Here is a 21200-nt window from a genome sequence, read left to right on the forward strand (position 1 = left end):
CTGAGGAACAATCAGTGACCAACCAACCTATCCTCAGTCATCAGAGGACTCTGCTGTCATCAATGAATCTGGACTTTCAATCCCTGACATGGTCATTGCCACTCCCGTTAGATCTACCCAGCCCCCAGTCATAACAGACTCAGAACGCTCGCCCAAGGTTGGAGTTGAACTGAGACGATCAACTCGGGAGCGGAAAGCCCCGGAGCGTCTCACTTTGTAACAAGACTGTTACTAATATCTTAAAGGGGGATATTGTCATGTATGCATGCTTGGGGTTACTAGCCACCAGGTGGCGCCACTGTCGGAGGTCTTTGAGCTGTACACATGTGTGTGCAGCCCAGGTTTAAAAGGCAAGCCATCATGCAATGTAATCACTTTGGACCCTAATAAAGCAGAGCCAGGTTTGTACCGGTGTTAGTTTACAGTTTTCAGTCTATCGAGTTATTACATACATAACAACCTCAAAGATTTCCCCCTCTGTGGTGAAGACATTGCCACTTTAAGGCTAATTCCTGTCCAACGATCATAATTTGCTGCAACCGCTCAACTGCGTTATGAATCGCTGTGAAAAGAATTGCTTAGTCTGGAGGGAGGGGTGTACAGTTATACCAGGAGCTTGGAAATAAACAGGGGAATTATACTTATAAAATTGTGTTGTGCCGTTGCACGCTGAGTCTTTAAGACTTAAATAACGCGAGAGACCATATCCGCCCTATGTACAAGTAGTGCGAATTGCCGATGATGGGGTTGAACAGTTTAGTGAGTTTTATTTGCCTTACTGGCTGCTTTTGGTCAGGGGTTGCGCCCGATCGCCGCTATCAGCCGGACTGGGAGAGTCTGGACAGTAGACCCTTGCCCCCCTGGTACGATGAGGGTAAATTTGGGATTTTCATCCACTGGGGAGTCTTTTCCGTGCCCAGCTTCGGCAGCGAGTGGTTCTGGTGGAACTGGGAAGGTTTGCACCGGCCCGAGTATGCGGCGTTTATGAAAGGGAACTACCCGCCGGGCTTCACATACAGCCAGTTCGCTCCAGCGTTCACCGCGGAGTTCTTCGATCCGGATCAGTGGGCAGAGCTGATCCAGGACTCCGGAGCCAGGTACACCATGAGGAGCTCTCACAACCCAGCAACTGTTAGAAATCAGCAAGACTGGCGGATATTGCCAATAGTGTGATCAGTGAAATGGACGCAAAGTGGGGCTTTTCCGCTGTAATATCGCTGTTCAATTCTGGCCTCTTGAGCATCCCTGATTATAACTGCTTTACCATTGGTGGCCATGCCTGGGCCCCAAGCTCTGGAACTGTCTCCCTAAACCTCTCTACCTTTCTTGAAGATGCTACTTAAAACCTACCTCTGACCAAGCTTTTTGGTCATCTGCCGTAATTTCTTATGTGGTTTGGTGTCAAATTTATCTGTTGTATCTTATAACACTGCTGTGATGCGCCTTGGGACATTTTACTATGTTAAAGGTTCTATATAAATAAAAGTTGTTAAATATCCAGTTAAAAGTTAGACCTAGTTGGATTAGGTGTAACTGGGGGTTTAACAGCTGAACAAATGTTGCGGTCCTGAAAAACACTTTTTTAATTTTGTGGAGTGTCAAATATATATATTTTTAAAAGTTTTTTCATATTTACTTCAGGTTTACCTTTTCCCCAAGTGAGAGCCCCAATCTTTGTTTTGCTCTCTAACATTGTTTTAAAAGGTCTGAATAAAAGCAACTGTTTCACTTCCTGGTTCGCTGTCTGTGAGAATTCTGCATTGTGATCAGCAGCCTGGACAGCTTGTTGATCTCACAGCAACTCCTGCTAAGGAATTACCACTGTACTGCACTGATCTCAATTGCACATTGAGAAAGGCAAACTTCTCGCCAGAGATCGTGAGATCTTTGCCGGTAGCTTTCTTTGGGGCCAGCGGCGAACGCCTTTGCTTTGTTGCTGACCCCAAATTCCGTTACTGAGCTGTGTTTATAGAGTGACCGACATCAAAATATTCACAGGTTTAAACCAAAGCGAGTGTTTGCCACTCCGAATAGTAACACTTAACACAAGAGCAGTTTCTTTTTTATTCTCTGTGGGCAATATTGACATTTGTCGCCCAACCCAGTATGGTTGACATTTCTGGCTGGAGTCATTCCGGGAGGTTTGATCACATGATCGTCAGATCACATGACATTTAGCCATGTGACATCTGACCTTGTGACATATTATCACCTAATATCAGCTGAAAACAGGGGTGGGGAGATTGAAATTGGGGATGCTCAAGAGGCCAGAATTGGAGGCGCGCAGAGATCTCTGCGGTTACAGAGATCGAGAGGGGTGAGGCTATGGAGGGATTTGAACACTAGAATGAGGATTGTAAATTTGAGGTGTTGCCGAACTGCATGTCAATATAGGTTAGCAAACACAGGGGTGATGGCTGAAATGGACTCGGTGTGAGTTAGAATAGGGACAGAAGGGTTTTGAACGAACTGAAGTTTCTGGAGGTTGGCCAAGAGGGCATTGGAATAGTCTGGTCTGGAGATAACAAAGGCTTGGATGAGGATTTCAGCAGCTGATGGGCTGAGGCAGGGGTAGAAACGGGTGATATTATGGAGGTGGAAGTAGTCGGTTTTGGTGAAGAAGAGGATATGAGGTCATAACCAATAGTAATACAATAATTCACTGAGTCTAGGTGTTAACGACCCAATATTCGGCCTGTAACTAATAGTTGATCTGTAATTGCACTTCGTAGGTCAAAACCGGTTGGCACAGACCCACCTGAACCAAAGTGAGAAATCACGCAAAGGGCATCGTCCTAAAATCAGCTCAGCATTAACATTTCCAAACCACTCCCTGGGCTCAGACTCAATAAAGGAGAGTTTTCATAGAATTATAGGAAATTACAGAACAGGGGGAGACCATTTGGCCCCCGATACCTGTGCTGGTGCTCTCTCCTGTAACCTCATCCCCACTAGATCCTTTTATATTCCTCCATTACAAATATTTATCCCATTCCCTTTTAGATGACCGTCTAGTCTGCTTCAATACCCACTTGTGGTGACTCCTCTCCTGGTTTAATAGCCCTGAGTTCAAGAACCAGTAGGAATCCTCGGTCTCCGTCTTTATTTACCCACAGTAAGGTCCCCAGGTTTCACTCGCCCCTTTACCTGCCCCTCCTCTCTCAGTGCCGCTCCCACTCATCACATTGCTGCAACAATGCAGAAATTATTAATCTCCACGTCCAACCTATTCCCCAGTCTAGCTCTCTGTCCTCACTTGAGCCCCAATCCCCCTGGCCCCCAGTCTCCCTCTCTCCTCTGACTCCCAGTTCCCTTTTCATCTTCTGAACCTCTTGCCACCAGTCTCTCTCCCCTGAGCCCCCATTCCCCAGTCTTTTATTTCCCCACTTGACTCCTGAGGCATGATCTCTGAGGCCCCCCCCCCCCCCCCCCCCGCATCTTCAGATTTCCAACTCCTGAGGACTCCCTGTATCCCAGGCTGTGAGGACCCGGGTGATCGATGCTCCATGACGGGAGACCCCTGGCTTGCAGACTTGTCTGGCATCAAGCGCCTTATTTTTGTTTTTTTAATTTTCTTTCCTTCACTGGTATTGTACCCTTCTTGTCCTCTGTTAAAAAACTGAACCAAATTGGCATGAATTATTCAATAAATTAATCAGAGTTGTACAATAATAGCGATAGAGGTAAACACTGGAAATTTGAAATAAAAAACAGAAAATGTCGGAGAAACACAGCTTCTGAAAACAGAAAAGGCAGATCTCTCATCTAAATAGAAACACTTTTGGTCCCTCATCCCAACAAATTGAGTTTGTATTCCCACAAGCTTCATCCCAAATGAGATTTGTACCCTATCAAATCCCCCTGTTCGGGTTCATTATTGGATAGTGGAGCAAAATGTATTTTTGATGGTGGATGTGTGGAACAAACACAGGAACATACTCCTAAAGGGGTCCTGATGTTCTGAGATTATTGCATCTGAGCCAAGAGATGAGGTTACGGTATATTCTTTGTAATCCATTGCATACATCCATTATTTTTATATACAGGTATTGTTAAAAATGAAGTCTGACCATCACCTCACTTTTCAAGTCTGGCCTTGATGGCTAGAATGTTCTATTTAATTGATGTGTCTGTAATGTCGTCACTGAAACATTCCATTTGTGACATAATCACTGCAAGATTGATTGATTTTAATCCGTAGTAGATTATAGGCAAATAGCACTGCAGTCTCCATGAGGTGGGAATTGGCGGTTCCCCCATCCCCAGTGAGAGACAGCTGTATTCTATGAACAGAGTTCCATTTACTGCTGCTGTTTGTAGTTCCCGAAATAACCCCCAAAATCATATTAAATCTGTACATTGGCTACATACTTCCTGCAGATTTGTTGCTGCGCATTATGGGACGGATTCTCGGCAGGTTTGCGACTGTGTTTTTTGCTGCGATTTTATCCTCCGCGGCGAAAACTCCATCACAAAGCCCGGGTGGGATCCTCGGGTACCTGTTTGCGACGGTGATTACAAGTACCGCTGGGGAGAGGTGCGCTGACGTGCAACGACTCGGATTGCGTTTGCGTCGGACTTTCGGCATTCTCCCGACCCGTACGTCGGGTCCAGAATACTGACAGGTCAAACTTGTTGGTGCAGCCCTGCCAGCAGCGGTAGTATGAAGACCTACAAAAAAGGTAAGTTAAAGTTTTAATTTTAAATTTTTTTTTCAGTGATTCGATAGCTAAGGGTCTTGTAAATATTTTTTTGAATGCTTTTTGGAATTTTTGTTTTTGCCCCTCCCAAGGCCTCTCTCGCAGCGCTCCCAGCCCCGGACTAAAGTTGCCGAAGCTCGCGGAATGCTTGTGCAATGTCTCCCTTACCAGATGTAAAGGCCAAAAGTTCGGTCTAAAAACGGTAGTGTAGCAAATGATAAGTTTCATGTATCACTACCGTTTTCCCCGAAAATACGGCCTGTTGTGTGTGGGTTTCTTAATGTTACTTGTGTGGCCTCAGAAAAAATATTGGTGGGAAGAACATCTTTACAATGCTTCTGATATAATAGCACAATAACAACTTCACAGAACTTACTCCAATTTACAGAACCTTTTTTAAAAGCCAGACACAAAACTTGAATTGAAGAGAAGACCAAATTTAAAGATTTTTTTTAAAACCTTTTTCTTCTCATAAAGCTGAAATTACTTTGAAATAATCGTGTTCTATCCAGGGGTGTCGGCGACATTGGTATTGATTGTTTATAACCCAGTTTAATTCCCAACAGCTTACTTTCCTGTGGTTTGTGATTTCAGGTATGTGGTGCTGACGACCAAACACCATGAAGGATTCACAAACTGGGGATCGCCTGTATCCTGGAACTGGAACTCAGTTGACACGGGTCCTCATCGAGATCTGGTGGGTGATCTGGCGGCTGCAGTTCGAAAACGGTTTGTAATTAATTTTACGTATTTGGGGAAACTGCAATGTCTTTATAATCACACTGATGCATTTGGACAATTAAAGCCCATGGTAAACCTACAGAATGTGGACAGACTAGTACTGTAACGTGCCTTCCTGAGCCAGTGCAGGAATTGTTCAATAACACCTTCACAAAAGTTTAATACAAAACTGGAAATACTCTGGGAATTAGTACCTTGGTACAATGTTATAATATATTTGCTTCATGAGTTCTTTGCTTAAGAATTCATAGCAACACATTGCTATTAAGAACTAGTTGGTTTATTAACAAAGGTTTAACTATTAAACTACACGTTACCAGTTCAACCACTATGCTCACAACTGCATATTTCATCAGAGATGACCTCGACCCAACTGACTGGGGTTTTATTGAGTCTTGTGCACATCATGTGACTGGCTAAGCCACTCACAATGCAACAGCTCTACAACTATTTTAAATTATACTATTAACCAAGTATCCTAAAGGGGCACAACAACTAGAAAACTTAACAAACAAATTAAAATTCAGTTTATGGGGGTGATGATGCACTCCAGTCCCTCTGGAAGGCCTCGAGTGTACCAGTAGACACCGTGTGCTCCATCTCCAGGGATACCTGGCACGAACATAGCCGTGGAAGAGAGACAGCAGTTGGGCTGAAAGACCCTCTCGATGGCCCACCTGTTAATGGCCACCTTGGCCAGACCTAGGAGCAATCCCACGAGGAGGCCCTCCGACCTGCCCGCTCTCCTCCGCACTGGGTGACAAAAGATCAGGAGCGTGGGACTGAAGTGCAGCAACAGCTCTACAAACCTGTGAGCATACTCACAGGTACATACATTACAAATGTGTTTAGACTTTCCTGTGCCCGGCAAATATTCAGGCACTTCCAACCTCCTTGTCCTAAAACACACTCTCGGATGATACAATTTTCTTTCTTCTGGTATTTACAGAAATGTTAATTCAAACAACAGCAATTAAGGATTTGACATTTAAAATCAACATCTCTATTTTATTTTCTGTGACATTTGCCTAAATTCACCAGGAATATCCCCATAGTGATGGCGAGACCTGAAATGAAACTTGCTGATAAAGTTGCCAAAAGTGCAGTATTTCCGTTTACAGCTTTTGAAACATCAGATGGCAAATACATGTCATCAGTTAAAGGCTGAACTGTACCTGAAAGGAGAATCGCGAAGAGAAGCTGTTAACGCTTAGTTGAGGGGTTTCAAGATGGCTGCTGCTCGGCTGGCATTCCATAAGGAGCTCTTCGTTGCTTCATCCATGGGAATCTGCTGCCATGCTTTTCCTTTCTCTCCCAAATCTCCTCACTTCCATTGTACAAGCTCCATTAGTTGGTGCATTTTAACCATAATTACAAGTTAACAAAAGTTAAAACTGCTATTTTAAACTGCCAGTACCCATCCTCCACCCCATGCCTGCTCTCTGCTTCTCTCACTGAGCTGCAGAATCTCTTAAATTTGTTTTCCGAATTCCTGAACTCTCTCCCAACTCACTTACAACTGTACTGACAAAGTCCCATCTGTCCAGCCTTTGGTCCTCCATTCACCACAACATTTCTGTAGCTACCGATCTGCTCAACCACACTCTTGCATGCTTTAGAAGATCTTATTAAAACCAATTCTCAGTCTCACCCTGCCCGTCCAAGGGACACAGACTTAAACAGATATGGTGGACAACTGGTTTAGCCATTTACTGCCAGATTTGACTGGACCACTTGAAGCATTATCTGGTCCTGCTCTGGTTTGCCAAAACTGCTCACTATTCCAGGATCAATCTGGAATGCAAAGGTAACTCATGGCTTCTACTGCTAATCATCTTAAACCCCTCTCCCTCACCTCCAACAACATGTGCGAGGAGCTCATGGACCGCTTTGTCTCTAAGATTGAGACCTTCCGATCAGCTGCCTCTGCCACTTCGCTTCCTTCCTAGCCCACTGGGCCAAACTTCCTCTAAGGTTCCCCCCTGCCCTAGCCCTGAACTCGCATCTTTCTTCAGTTTCTCTCCGATCTCTCCTCGTGACCTCTCCATGCTCATTTTGTCCATGCGACCCACTTCCTGCTCCCTCGGCATGATTCCCACCAAACTGCTGACCACCCAACTTCATTTTCTGGCTCCCATGTTAGCTGATATTGTTGACGGTTTTCTCTCCTCGGGTACTGTCCCTCCTTCAAATCTGCCGTCATCACATCTCTCCTCAAACCCATGACCCCATCCGTCTTTGCAAACTATTGCCACAGCTCCAGCCTCCCTTTTCTCTCCAAAGTCGTCGAACGTGTTAGCACCTTCCAAATCCGTGCCCATTTTTCCCAAAACTCCATGCTTGAGTCCCTCCAATCAGGTTTCTGCCCCTGCCACAGTACCGAAACGGCTCTCATCAAAGTCACAAATGACACCCTATGTGACTGTGATAACCTGTTGACCACACAATCCTCCTCCAACGCCTCTCCACCGTCATCCAGCTGGGTGGGAGTGCACTGGCCTGGTTCCACTCTTATCTGTCTAATCGTAGCCAGAGAATCACATGCAATGGCTTCTTCTCTGCTGTCCCGCAAGGATCTATCCTTGGGCCCCTCCTATTTCTCATCTATATGCTGCTCATCGGCGATATCATGTATGCTGACGATACCTAGCTCTACCTCACCAGCACCTCTCTTGACCTGTTCACTGTCTCTAAATTGTCAGACTGCTTGTCTGACATCCAGTACTGGATGAGCAGAAATTTTTTCCACTTAAATATTGGGACGACCGAAGCCATTGTCTTCGGTCCCTGCCACAAACGTCATTCCCTAGCCACTGACTCCATTCCTCTCCCTAGAATCAGTCTGATGCTGAACTAGACTGTTCACAACCTTGGTGTCATATTTGACCCTGAAATGAGACTCCGGCCACATATCTTGCGCAATAATTCAGACCGCCTATTTCCACCTCCTTAGCATTGCCTGTTCCTCTGCTTCCTCAGCTCACGCGCTGCTGAAGCCCTCATTAATGCCATTGTTACCTATAGTCTTGACTATTCCAATGCACTCCTGGCTGGCCTCCCATGTTTTACCCTACGTAAGCTTGAGGTCATCCAAAATTCGGCTGCCCATGTCGTAACTCGCACCAAGTCCCGTTCACCCATCATCCCTGTGCTCGCTGACCTACACAGGCTCCCAGTTAAGCAACACCTCAATTTTAAAATTCTCGTCCTTGTTTTCAAATTATTCCATAGCCTCGTCCCTCCCTATCTCTATAATCTCCTCCAGCCCCACAACCCCATGAGATATCTGCGCTCCTCTAATTCTGACCTCGAGGGGATCCCTGATTTTAATCACTCAAGCATTCGTGGCTGTGCCTTCAGCTGCCTGGGCCCTAAGCTCTGGAATTCCCTCCCTAAACCTCTCCGCCTCTCTACCTCTCTTTCTTCCTTTTAAGATGCTCCTTAAAACCTACCTCTTTGACCAAGCTTTTGGTCATTTGCCCTCATTTCTCTTTATGTGACTCGGTGTTAAATTTTGTTTTATAACACTCCTGTGAAGCGCTTTGGGACCTTTACTATGTTAAAGGCGCTATATAAATACAAGTTGTTGTTGTTCCTATTCTCTCAGACTTGGGATTATTCACTGAGCCTGAGCCATTGAAATGCATTGCTGGGGATAATGGCCTAGCTAAATCCCGGAAAGTCCTTCACGTCTACTGTCTGCTTCATGTACACCTGTCTGCCGCCGCCTTCCTTCTCCGGCAGTACAGTCTCAGCCAGTGCATTTGAGGCACAATTCTCACAGTCTTCCCTCACTGCTGCATCTCTTGATCTTCAACACCTCCAGGTAGTTATAACCTTGTTCGCAAATGTTCTGTGGCCTCCAGTTGCTTCTCTCGTATTATTTTCAGATAGTTCCCTACTTACCCTGTCAAAGGAATAATAAGATTGATCCTATGGTTATTTATACCTAATATAGTTGTGTTATTATTGATCTTGCACTGTTTTCTGTGGGTTTTCTCCAATCGTGTGTGAAAGTTTGGAAAAATAAGTTAATGGTCTATTTTAAAATGTAATATATCAAACTTGTTCTTCTCTTGCAACAGGAATATATATTATGGAGTATACCATTCTCTCTTTGAGTGGTTTAACCCTCTCTACCTGTACGATAAACAGAACCATTTCAAGACTCAGAAATTTGTCGTGGAGAAAACATTACCGGAGCTGTATGATCTGGTCATGAGGTAATAGGATATGTGGTTTCAATGTTCGAGTTCTGCAATATTGTCTGTGAGCGCACCTCATTACTGATTAACACAGAGGCTGAAGTCTGGGGCGGGATGCAGTTCCTGGCTGCACCCTGCTCTCCAAGTGATTTTATCTTGATGAGGCTTGTTAAGCCTGCTCGGCGAGCCTCCTGGCCAATTACCAGCCAGTTTTCTTAAAGGGACCATGTCCACATTCATTTTAACAGTTGTGCTGTGGGTGTTTTACAACATTGAGGTGCTGCAAACACTGACAAACACTGCACAAAGGTACATGGCTGCACCCAGGCTCTCCCATGAATCCCTCCATATGCTTATGGAGGGTGAAACAGCATGCAGGGAGGTTCTCTATCCTATCAATGGACACAGGAGATCTCTTCAGAAGACCAACACAGCCTGATTGCACACTGGACAGGAGGGCACAAGCAGGGATGTCGTCAGGAGGACCTGGGTCCAGTGCTGCAAATGTCTCAATGATCTCAGTAGATTACAAAATGTTACTGCTAAGCCACACTCAACCTCATCCTGCTGTGCCGCTCATCACATCCCCATCACTCTGCCCTACCCTACTCCTGCACATCCTTACTCACACCAACTTACCTTGCACCTCCATCCATCCCTCTCTATCTACATTATCACTTTCTAATCTCACTAGCCACCCCGCACACTCACCTTCATCCTAATGCAAGCATACCAACTAACAACACACAAGGGTAGGCACTTGGGTGTTTTAGCCAATGTTCATGTAACGTTTCTGTGTTGTCAAACATTGAAATCTTTATTTTCAACACTTTGCCTTCGTTGACAGATTTGTGAACACCTTTTGGAAGTGGCTTAATGAGGTGCAGTGAATGGTGAGACATAAGGGTCACATCGTGATGACTATGAAAGGAATGGCTTGGGCATTGTAGGGATGCTTTATGGTGTTGGTGTGAGGTGGTGCCAACCTGGTGCATCATGTGGCAGCCAGGGTGTACAGCATCAAGTGAAGTAAATCTGGCTAAGGTGAGATCATCCCTGGTGTCCTGGGCATCAATGTACTCAGGTGCTGATGCCCTCTGTCCTGTGCAGCACCAGTTGATTGGGGAGAAAGTTGGTGGTGGTGGTGCTGCTGGTGTGCCTGATGATGCTGGTGATGTTGGTGCTGGGACTGATCGTGGAGGGATTCTGTGGACCAAGGTGAGATTTTTTTCAAAGGCACCGATGCTGATGGAATAGATGGCAGATGAGGTTGAGATGACAAAAGCGATCTGTCAATGGTGAAAGAGGTTATTTCAAGGAGGTGACAGTGGATAGAGAGTTTACTCTAAACACTTCTAATCTGCTTAAAGCTCAAATGTGTCTTCCAAATGCTGAAGGCTCCAGCTTCTAAGATTGGAAAGTGAACAGCTGTGAAATGGTAGCTTATATGTCACATTTTCTGCTGTCAACTATTCAGAAGAATGGATACTCGTTGAACACCCGACCTACTTACCTGATGTGATCCCCGAGCGCCATGAACCTCGTCAAAAAGCTGGAAAAATAGTAAGTACAGGGAAAAATGGTCTTTAATTGGATTTAACCTCCTCTTAATGATGTAAATTGCCTCCCCCGCTGCTTATTGTCGGGTCTGTTAAGCGCTGACAGATCCAATACATGGGAGACTAGCATGGAGGCAGGTTGACAGCGGGCTCCTGACCTGCTGTCAATCATTTCTATTTTGACACATGACCCCCCCTACCCCCGCAGTCTCAGTGCTGGTAAAATTCCGGCCAGTGTGTCATCAACATCATAGGCAGTCCCTCGGAATCGAGGAAGACTTGCTTCCACTCCTGAAGTGAGTTCTTTGGTAGCTGAACAGTCGAGTATGAGAGCCACAGACTCTGTCACAGGTGGGACAGACATTCGTCGAGGGAAGGGGTGGGTGGGACTAGTTTGCCGCACGCTCCTTCCGCTGCCTGCACTTGATTTCTGCATGCTCTCGGGTTTGAGATTCAAAGAGCTCAACGCCCTCCTGGATGCACTTTCTCCTACTAGGGCGGTCTTCGGCCAGGGACTCCCAGGTGTCAGTGGGGATGTCGCACTTTATCAGGGAGGCTTTGAGGGTGTCCTTGTAACGTTTCCACAGCCTACCTTTGGCTCGTTTGCCGTGAAGGAGCTGCGCATAGAGCATTTGCTTAGGGAGTCTCATGTCTGGCATGCGGATTATGTAGCCTGCCCAGCGAAGCTGATCGAATGTGGTCAGTGCTTCAATGCTGGGGATGTTAGCCTGGACGAGGACACTGATGTCCTCCCAGGGGATTTGCAGGATCTTGCGGAGACATCGTTAGTGATATATCTCCAGCGACTTGAGGTGTCTTCTGTACATCGTCCATGCCTCTGATCCATACAGGAGGGCAGGTATTACTACAGCCCTATAGACCATGAGCTTGGTTGTAGATTTGAGGGCCTGTTCTTCGAACACTCTTTTCCTCAGGCGGCCGAAGGCTGCACTGGAGGCGGTGTTGAATCTCATCGTCAATGCCTGCTCTTGTTGATAAAAGGCTCCCGAAATATGGGAAATGGTCCATGTTGTCGAGGGCCGCGCCGTGAATCTTGATGACTGGGGGGCAGTGCTGTGCGGCGAGGACAGGCTGGTGGAGGATCTTTGTCTTACGGATGTTAAACGTATGGCCCATGCTTTCATATGCTTCGGTGAATATGTCGACTATATTCCAGAGTTCAGCCTCAGAATGTGCGCGGACGCAACCATCGTCCGCGTACTGTAGCTCAACGACAGAGGTTGGGGTGATCTTGGATCTGGCTTGGAGGTGGAGTCGGTTAAACAGCTTCCCAATGGTTCTGTAATTTAGTTCCATTCCAGCGGGGAGTTTGTTGACTGTGCGTTGGAGTATGGCAGCAAGAAAGATTGAGAAGAGGGTTGGAGCGATGACGCAGGCCTGTTTGACCCTGGTCCAGACGTGGATTGGGTCTGTAATGGATCTGTTGGTAAGGATCATGGCCTGCATGTCGTCGTGGAGCAGGCGAAGGATATTGACAAACTTTTGGGGGCATCCGAAACGGAGGAGGACGCTCCATAGACCCTCACGGTTGACAGTGTCAAAGGCCTTTGTAAGATCGAAAAAAGCCATGTATAGGGGCTGGTGCTGCTCCCTGCATTTTTCCTGCAGCTGTCGCGCTGCAAAGATCATGTCCGTTGTGCCTTGTAGGGGACGACATCATCCCCTATAGGGCACTGTGATTTCGGGAGGAGCTTCTCGGCCACAGGGAGAAGACGGTTGAGGAGAACTCTAGCGACAACTCTGTAGTTGCCACAGTCGGACTTTTCCCCCCTTTTTTTAAAGATGGTCATGATCACTGCATCTCTGAGATCTCCCAGCATGCTCTCCTCCCTCCAGATAAGAGAGATGAGGTCATGTATCCGCACCAACAGCGCCTCTCCGCCATACTTTAGCGCCTCAGCAGGGATTCCATCCACACCCGTAGCCTTGTTATTCTTGAGATGTTTTATGGCTTTGCCTACCTCGTGCAACGCTGGGGTTTTACTGAGGTGGTGGCGGGACGCATGCTGCGGGATGGAGTCGAGAACATTCGGGTCAAAGGCAGAGTCTCGAATGAGGAGATCTTCAAAGTGCTCCTTCCAGCGGGCCCTGACAGCCTCGGTGTCCTTGATGAGTGTTTCACCATTCTTGGCCAGGAGTGGGGTGGGCCCTTGAGAGTTTGGACCATAGGTGGCCTTGACTGCAATGAAGAATCCTCACATCTCGTGGATGTTAGCCAGTTGTTGTATCTCCTGTGCTTTCTCCATCCACCACCTGTTCTTTAGGTCCCGGGTTCTTTGTTGGACCTCAGCCTTGAGCCGTCTGTAACGTTGCTTTGCTGCTCCCGAGTTGAGTTGTTGCTTGAGGCTCAGAAATGCTCTGCGCTTGCGATCTATTAGTTTTTGGATCTCCTGATCATTTTCATCAAACCAGTCCTGGCGTTTTCTGGTTGAGTGACCAAGTGTCTCTTCACAGGCACAGGTTATAGAGGGCAGACCAAGCGCTGTGGGCATTCAGCATCTCAGGGTCATCAAGGCACGCCAGATTAGCTGTGAGGCGCTGGCTGTATAGGGCTGTTTTAGCTGGGTCTTTAAGTGCCCCAGCATTAACTTTTTTGCGGCTCTGCTTCTGCTGTCCCCTCTGCTTTGGGGCTATGGTAATGTTGATGATGGATCGGATTAGGCGGTGGTCCGTCCAGCAGTCGTCAGCTGTTGTCATGGCGCGGGTGATGCGCACATCCTTGCGATCCCTGGCTCAGACAATGACATAGTCGAGTGTTTGGAGCAACGGTGTTGCCACGATGCCTTGTATTTGTCCCTCTGGCGGAACAGGGTATGCACAAGGCAATGGCTTTCACTTCAGACTCCATTCACTAGAGTATTTCAAACCCTATAGATGGCTCTTTCCACTATTTGCTTTACAGCTGGGATCATCAGTTTAAATGGCATCTGAGGGCAGGGGAGAAAGAAGGGGTGTGTCAGGTATTGTAGAATATTTCAGGCAGAATTAATTCTAAAATTAACCAGAATAACTCGCTCCACCATCTCAATTAAAAGGTCACCATGTTGCCCCCAGTCAGTAAACTTGCCTGGAAATTATACATTGTGACGTTAGCCTGTGAGAGCATCAAATAAATTTTTTTTCAAATGGCTTAACAACTCTGCTAAGATAGCAGACAAAATAATTTCAGACAAATGATATGGTGTTCGCACAATAATATTTTAGAGCATAATTTCCTTATGGGTACTGTGATAAGAATTTTTTGCAATTCCTTTTTGTCAGTTTTTAACACCATCCAGGGTAGTCTTCAACCGCTGGCACCGACATCACAGTGTCATTAATCATATCATTACAAACACAGCGAGCATCTTCTGCGTCTATAAGGGAAAATTTAGGGCTCAATTTTCCCCAGTGATTTGTGCTGTTTTTTGGTCCGCGTGGCTTTTTTTGGCCTAAATTTTAAAAATCCAAGTTTCCCCAATTTTTGTGTGCCAGTGTAACTCAAGTTAGTTACAATTTTTTTAGGTTAGTTTATTTTTGCGTCATGGGGGCATAACTTGATGTCTGCGCCAGTTTTTCACAATTATGGAAATTTAAATTTCTCCGAGGATGGCGTGTGTGACCACTCCCGAAAAACCTTCTGGGCACTTGAGAGAAACCAGCGCACATTAAAAAAATCGGTGCAGAAAGACGCCATTGTTTTTATGCGAAGTTTTGGAGGGAGTCAAGAATACACAAATAGCCATAATCAACCGTAAATTTTTAAAACTTAAAATGCAGGAAATGGAAGTTTAATGGGATTCTTTTAAGTTTTCATTTTTTTAAAAACTGACACGCCACCACCGAACATCTCCAAACCGGGCTCGAGGGTCGGAGTGTCGGCCGGCAGAATCGGACCCTCGCCTGGACACGGACTCGGGGCTCAGCTTGAAAAGCAGCCCGGATGGGGTGGGGGGGCTGTGGAAGGTGAACGGAAGGCATGAGGAGCCTACAACACACATCAAATTAAGCCCGGTTGTGGGAGGGGGGGGGGGGGGTCTTTCCCAATCATTACGCCTGCTCAGACCTGGGTGTGGTCCATACTAGGGCGGCGACCTTGGGGAGAAGGAACAAAGAACCTTGTCCTGCCTGCCGTTTTGAGCTTCTAGCAAAGGTACATTTAAGCACAAGGGCAAAACTGACAATGCCAAACCTTGTGCAAGCCTTCTGCATGATGGTGCTGCGGTGGAAACATTTGATTCGATGTCATCGCATGTGGCACCTCAGAGCACGTAGGGTGATAGGCAGGAGGCCTTCATAGGCAAACCTCGAAACGGGATGACTTGCTTGCACGCCAAAAAGGGATGAGTTCACAGGTGTTTCAATGAAGGACCTAACATTCCAGATCCCAAACTACATGTTGAAGGGTGGAAGACGCCTGTGTGTGGATTTTTTTAACGTGTGGTGGCTGTTGCACACCAGCCACCACACGGGCCTTACCTGCACCTGAGTGATGCAGACTGTGTCAGAAGGCTAGGTTTCTGCAAAGAAGTTGTAACCGAGATCTGTGAGTTAGTAAAAGCAGATCTGCACCCGGGAAGCGTCAGGAGGACTGCTTTGTCAGTTGAAGTAAAGGTTACAGCTGCACTTTCATTCTATGCATCTGGATCATTCCAGGCTACAACTGGGGATGTGTGCGCCATTTCTCAACATGCAACACATATCTGCATTCGGCAGGTGACTGCTGCACTATATATCCGGAGGAATGATTACATAAAGTTCCACATGACCGCCCATGCAATGCGTGAAAGAGCTGTGGGCTTCTTCAGGATTGCTGGCTTCCCAAAGGTACAGGGCTGCATTGATTGTACCCACATCACCTTGCGAGCACCTTTGGAGGATTCCGAGATGTACAGGAACAGAAAAGGCTTCCACTCCATTAATGTGCAGCTCGTGTGTGACGACTTGCATCGCATCATGTCAGTTGATGCAAGATACCCTGGGAGCACCCATGATGCGTTCATACTACGCGAGAGCGTTATATCGGCCGTGTTTCAGAAGCAGCCAGAAGGGCAGAGCTGGCTACTGGGAGACAAAAGATATGACTTCGCCACCTGGCTCATGACATCCCTACATGTAACCCGGACGGAAGCTGACCGGGAATACAACATGTCGCACATTGCGATGTGCAGCATAATAGAGAGGACTATTGGCATCTTGAAGCAGCGTTTCCGATGCTTGGACTATTTCAGAGGCTACTTGCAATACTCCCCTGAGATTGTCGGTCAGTTCACTGTTGTGTGCTGCATGCTGCATAACTTAGCCATCATGAGGCAGCAGCAGCTGGTAGTAGAAGACCCACCTGAGCTGAGAGTGGCTGATGATGAGGAGGAAGATGCAGATGATGAGGAGGAGGAGGACGAGGAAGCCATGCAACTACCTGAACCCGGGGCACGATGGCGGAGGAGGGCGGGCCGTCGTGCCCCCTTAACAATTGCTCGAGCTTTGCGCCAGCAGGTCATCCATAAACACTTTGCTGCCTGAAGGCTCAGTGGCAACTATTCCAAATGGACCATGTTTACTGTTTGGACCTGTTCCATAATGTTGTGTTGTGCTAATGGAACAATTGATGGAAATGATTCTTGATTACTTCAAAAAGTTGTGTTAATAATGGAACAAATAATGGAAATGATTCAGTTATAATGTAAAATATATTTTATTCAAAAGTTTAACAAACATTTGTTTGTACTTAACTTTAATAAAAATATTTTTGTATCAAACTTTTAACAGTAACAGTAACAACAATAATAATAGCAGCAGCAAAGAAAGACTGCATCCATCTCTTCACCATATTCTAAGACCGCCCGCTGTGTTTGGTCTTGTTGACTCCACCCCTGCCCACAGGTGGTGGCGCAGTGTTTCTCGGGTTGGTACCAAGCTTATTCTTTCGAACATCTCGGGTAATGCGTACTTCTTGATATGGGGGTGGGGGGGGGCGGTGGGTGCAGGCAGTAATGTGGAAGGCCCAGTTTGGGCCTCTTCAGAGGCTGGTCTGGGGATTGGAGTGGGAGTGGCAGTTGATTCTGTCAATAGGCGCGGAGTCTGGGCATGTTCACTTATTGCAGCAGCTAACCCCGACATTCCCTCCTCATGCCCTGACAGTGTCTCAACTACCTGCAACATTCCCTCCCTCATGTGCACCGACATTGTTTCGGCTGACTGAGACATTCCCTCACTCATGTTCCCGGACAGTGTTCCCATTTCTCGTGAGAGTCTTGTTACTTCCCCCGTCAGTCCCGATACTCCAACGATAGTGTCCAGGAGTGATCGCGTAAGGTCAATGCTCTCTGCACTCATTGACATCATCTGAACCACATTTGTTACATCCTGCACCTCAGGTGAGCGCTGTCGAGCTCTCCTTCTCCTCCTCATGCTGGGTGTGGCTCACTGCAGCCCACTGGGACCCACAGCCTCAGACGGTGGGGCCCTGGGTGTGCATCGCTGCACCCCAGCACTGGGACCCACAGCCTCAGACGCTGGGGCCCTGGGTGTGCATCGCTGCACCCCACTGGGACCCGCAGCCTCGGACGGTGGGGCCCTGGGTGTGCATCGCTGCACCCCACTGGGACCCGCAGCCTCGGATGGTGGGGCCCTGGGTGTGCCTCGCTGCACCCCACTGGAACCCTCAGCCTCGGAGGTGGGAAACCATGGAATGTCCCACCAACAATCAAACCACTCGGGGAAAGGGCTGGCGCCTCAATGGGCGGCACCTGCACCTCCTCCAGAGTGAGTACAACAGTGGGGCCTTCATCCATTCCCCCCTCACCCCATGCTCTTGGTCTGGAAGGTGGGATTCGAAGATGTTCTCCTTCAGGCTCATCCATGTCTGAATCTTCTTCTGCATCGTCAGAGTTGGCCTTAAGTTCTGCAAAATATAACAGAACAGACAAATGGTTAGCAGCAGAGGAAGGGCAGGGTGGCATGAGTGGGTTCACACAACACAGGCAGCAGACTGATTTGAAGGACCACGATGAGTGAAAGCACATTACATCAACTGAAGCGTAGCACAATCAATGGTCAGACCCATTTTTAAAGAAGACTGTGTTTGTCATTGATAAATAGGATCTGTTTTTACATAGTCACACTCTGGGAATAACTGGGAATTTTGTTTTTTTCCCCCTGACAGGTATAAACCAGATATAATCTGGTCAGATGGAGACTGGGAAGCACCAGATCAATACTGGAATTCCACTGGATTTCTGGCCTGGCTTTACAATGATAGTCCCGTCAAGGTACTTATTAGTAATATTCACAAGATCATTAAGGAAGGCCATTCGGTTATCTCACTTTTAATTTGTTAATCTATTTAATATCACGCTCGCTTAGCTGCGAGAAAACTGAGAGGCGGGATAAATGGTTCATTCTCGGGTTGGCAATCAGTAACCAGTGGGGTGCCGCAGGGATCAGTGCTGGGACCCCAACTATTTACAATCTGTATTAACGACTTGGAAGAAGGGACCGAGTGTAACGTAGCCAAGTTTGCTGACGATACAAAGATGGGTGGATAATCAATGTGTGAGGAGGACACAAAAATCTGCAAAAGGACATAGACAGGCTAAGTGAGTGGGCAAACATTTGGCAGATGGAGTATAATGTTGAAAAGTATGAGGTCATGCACTTTGGCAGAAAAAAAATCAAAGAGCAAGTTATTATTTAAATGGAGAAAGATTGCAAAGTGCTGCAGTACAGCGGGACCTGGGGGTACTTGTGCATGAAACACAAAAGGTGAGTATGCAGGTACAGCAAGTGATCAGGAAGGCTAATGGTATCTTGGCCTTTATTGCAAAGGGGATGAAGTATAAAAGCAGGGAAGTCTTGCTACAGTTATATAAGGTATTGGTGAGGCCACACCTGGAATACTGCATGCAGTTTTGGTTTCCATATTTATGAAAGGATATACTTGCTTTGGCGGTAGTTCAGAGAAGGTTCACAAGGTTGATTCCGGAGATGAGGGGGTTGACTTATGAGGAAAGGTTGAGTAGGTTGGGCCTCCACTCATTGGAATTCAGAAGAATGAGAGGTGATCTTATCAAAATGTATAAGATTATGAGGAGGCTTGACAAGGTGGATGCAGAGAGGATGTTTCCATCGATAGGGGAGACTAGAATTAGAGGGCAAGATCTTAGAATAAGGGGCCACCCATTTAAAACTGAGATGAGGAGAAATTTCTTCTCTGAGGGTTGTGGATCTGTGGAATTCGCTGCCTCAGAGAGCTGTGGAAGCTGGGACATTGAATAAATTTAAGACAGAAATAGATAGTTTCTTGAATGATAAGGGGATAAGGGGTTATGGGGAGCGAGCGGGGAAGTGGAGCTGAGTCCGTGATCAGATCAGCCATGATCTTATTGAATGGCGGAGCAGGCTCGAGGGGCCGTATGGCTTACTCCTGCTTCTATTTCTTATGTTCATTTTATCCTGCATTATATCTTGTAAAGGTGTTACACTTGCCTTGTACTGAAGTGTTGTTGAACAACTCCCCTCCCTCTCAGCATCTATTGGCTTTGAATTTGGCTGTGTTAAAGTTGGCTTTTGGTCTTGGGAGTTTCTGATTCCAGATCGTGTTATACACGATCATTCTGCAGTTGCTGCCCCCCAGGGATGGTACAACTTCCATCTTGTGTACATTTTCTGGGTCGTTTACAAATACCAGCACAAGATGAGCACTGCCTCTTGTGGCTGTCATGGAGCACTAGGTCATGCATTACATTTACCAACTCTGACTCAAAACCGTTTGGGTTTTCCAAAGTTTGTGTTAAGTTGATGGAAGTGTTCCTGTTCTCACATACCCTTCCTATCTCTTTATACAGCAAATTGCGCTCATACCTATGCTAATCTGGTTGTCTGTAGAATACCTTTTGTGTTGGCTTGGATTGTTTTTACATTAGAGATGTTCAGTTTGTAGCTTTCTATCTCTGACAGAATCAGTTTATTTTCCTTTCCAAGTGTCCCTAACTTATAGGGTTACAGCACCTCCTTTTCTGTCCACACTGTCTTATCTAAGCATTCTGTACCACTAAATACTCTCTTTATTTCCCCAGGAAGCTACTGTGCATCACGTCCTATGGTATGCAGACAAATGTTTTGAAACCATTTCCACCCCCACTTCCAAATCACATACACTTGTAAAAATGTTTGGTGTTACTGTCCAGGCCCATATTTATACCTCACCCAACATAACTATAAAGGAAACAGACTATTTGGTCATTATCAGTTGCTGTTTTGGGACCTTGCTGTGTGCAAATTGGCTGCCACGTTTCTTACATTACAATAGTGACTATACTCCAAAATGTAGTCCAATGGCTGTAAAACACTTTGTGACATCTTGAAGTCGTGAAAAGCACTAAATAAATATAAGTTCTTTTATTTCTGTTGCTAGGATACTGTGGTAACCAATGACCGCTGGGGAGCTGGCTGTTCCTGTAAACATGGCGGCTTCTTCAACTGTGCGGACAAATACAGCCCGAGCAAGCTGCAAAACCACAAGTGGGAGATGTGCACCTCGGTCGACCGATGGTCATGGGGCTATCGCAGAAACATGCAGCTGAGTGACGTGATGGATCTGCCATCCATTATCCATGTACGTGCTTCTAGTTAATCACTGGCGAACGTCACTAGGTTGGAAATAAATCCAGGTGAAGGTGTAGGGGACCACTGATCTGAGCTTGGTTTACCAACAAGTGGATCAGAGAGTTTATCCACTGAGTAGCTGCGCCATTCAGACCAGCAAGGTTCCCGGTTTGATTCCCAGTCTGTGCTGAGACGTTACAACAATTGGCCTGAATGTTTCTGAATCTGGGAAGGGTGCTTCTGATCGCCAACAAGCGACCTCTGCTGAACGTCCATGGATGTTGGGTTCAGCCGTGATGTGTCTACCGGTAAATAGCCGGCTGATACTGCATACCCCACTCGCACATGAATCCTCGGGTTTTGAAAGCGGCTGTCAATCCAACTCCTGC

General features: G+C 46.6%; 1 protein-coding gene across 2 annotated transcripts in view; it reads left to right on the forward strand.

The window, feature by feature from the left end:
• The first annotated feature begins 598 nt into the window (after positions 1–598).
• Positions 599–21200, forward strand: part of LOC139279879 (tissue alpha-L-fucosidase-like) — a 32300-nt gene continuing 11698 nt past the window's right edge. For both annotated transcript variants that reach the window (XM_070899177.1, XM_070899178.1), the window contains exons 1-5: positions 599–1097; positions 5295–5429; positions 9527–9664; positions 18371–18476; positions 20621–20821. In XM_070899177.1, the coding sequence (XP_070755278.1) occupies positions 739–1097; positions 5295–5429; positions 9527–9664; positions 18371–18476; positions 20621–20821 (939 nt within the window). In that variant the 5' untranslated portion in view covers positions 599–738. The remainder of the gene's footprint in view (positions 1098–5294; positions 5430–9526; positions 9665–18370; positions 18477–20620; positions 20822–21200) is intronic.

Source organism: Pristiophorus japonicus, chromosome 14 (assembly GCF_044704955.1).
Source record: "Pristiophorus japonicus isolate sPriJap1 chromosome 14, sPriJap1.hap1, whole genome shotgun sequence".
NCBI lineage: Eukaryota > Metazoa > Chordata > Chondrichthyes > Pristiophoridae > Pristiophorus > Pristiophorus japonicus.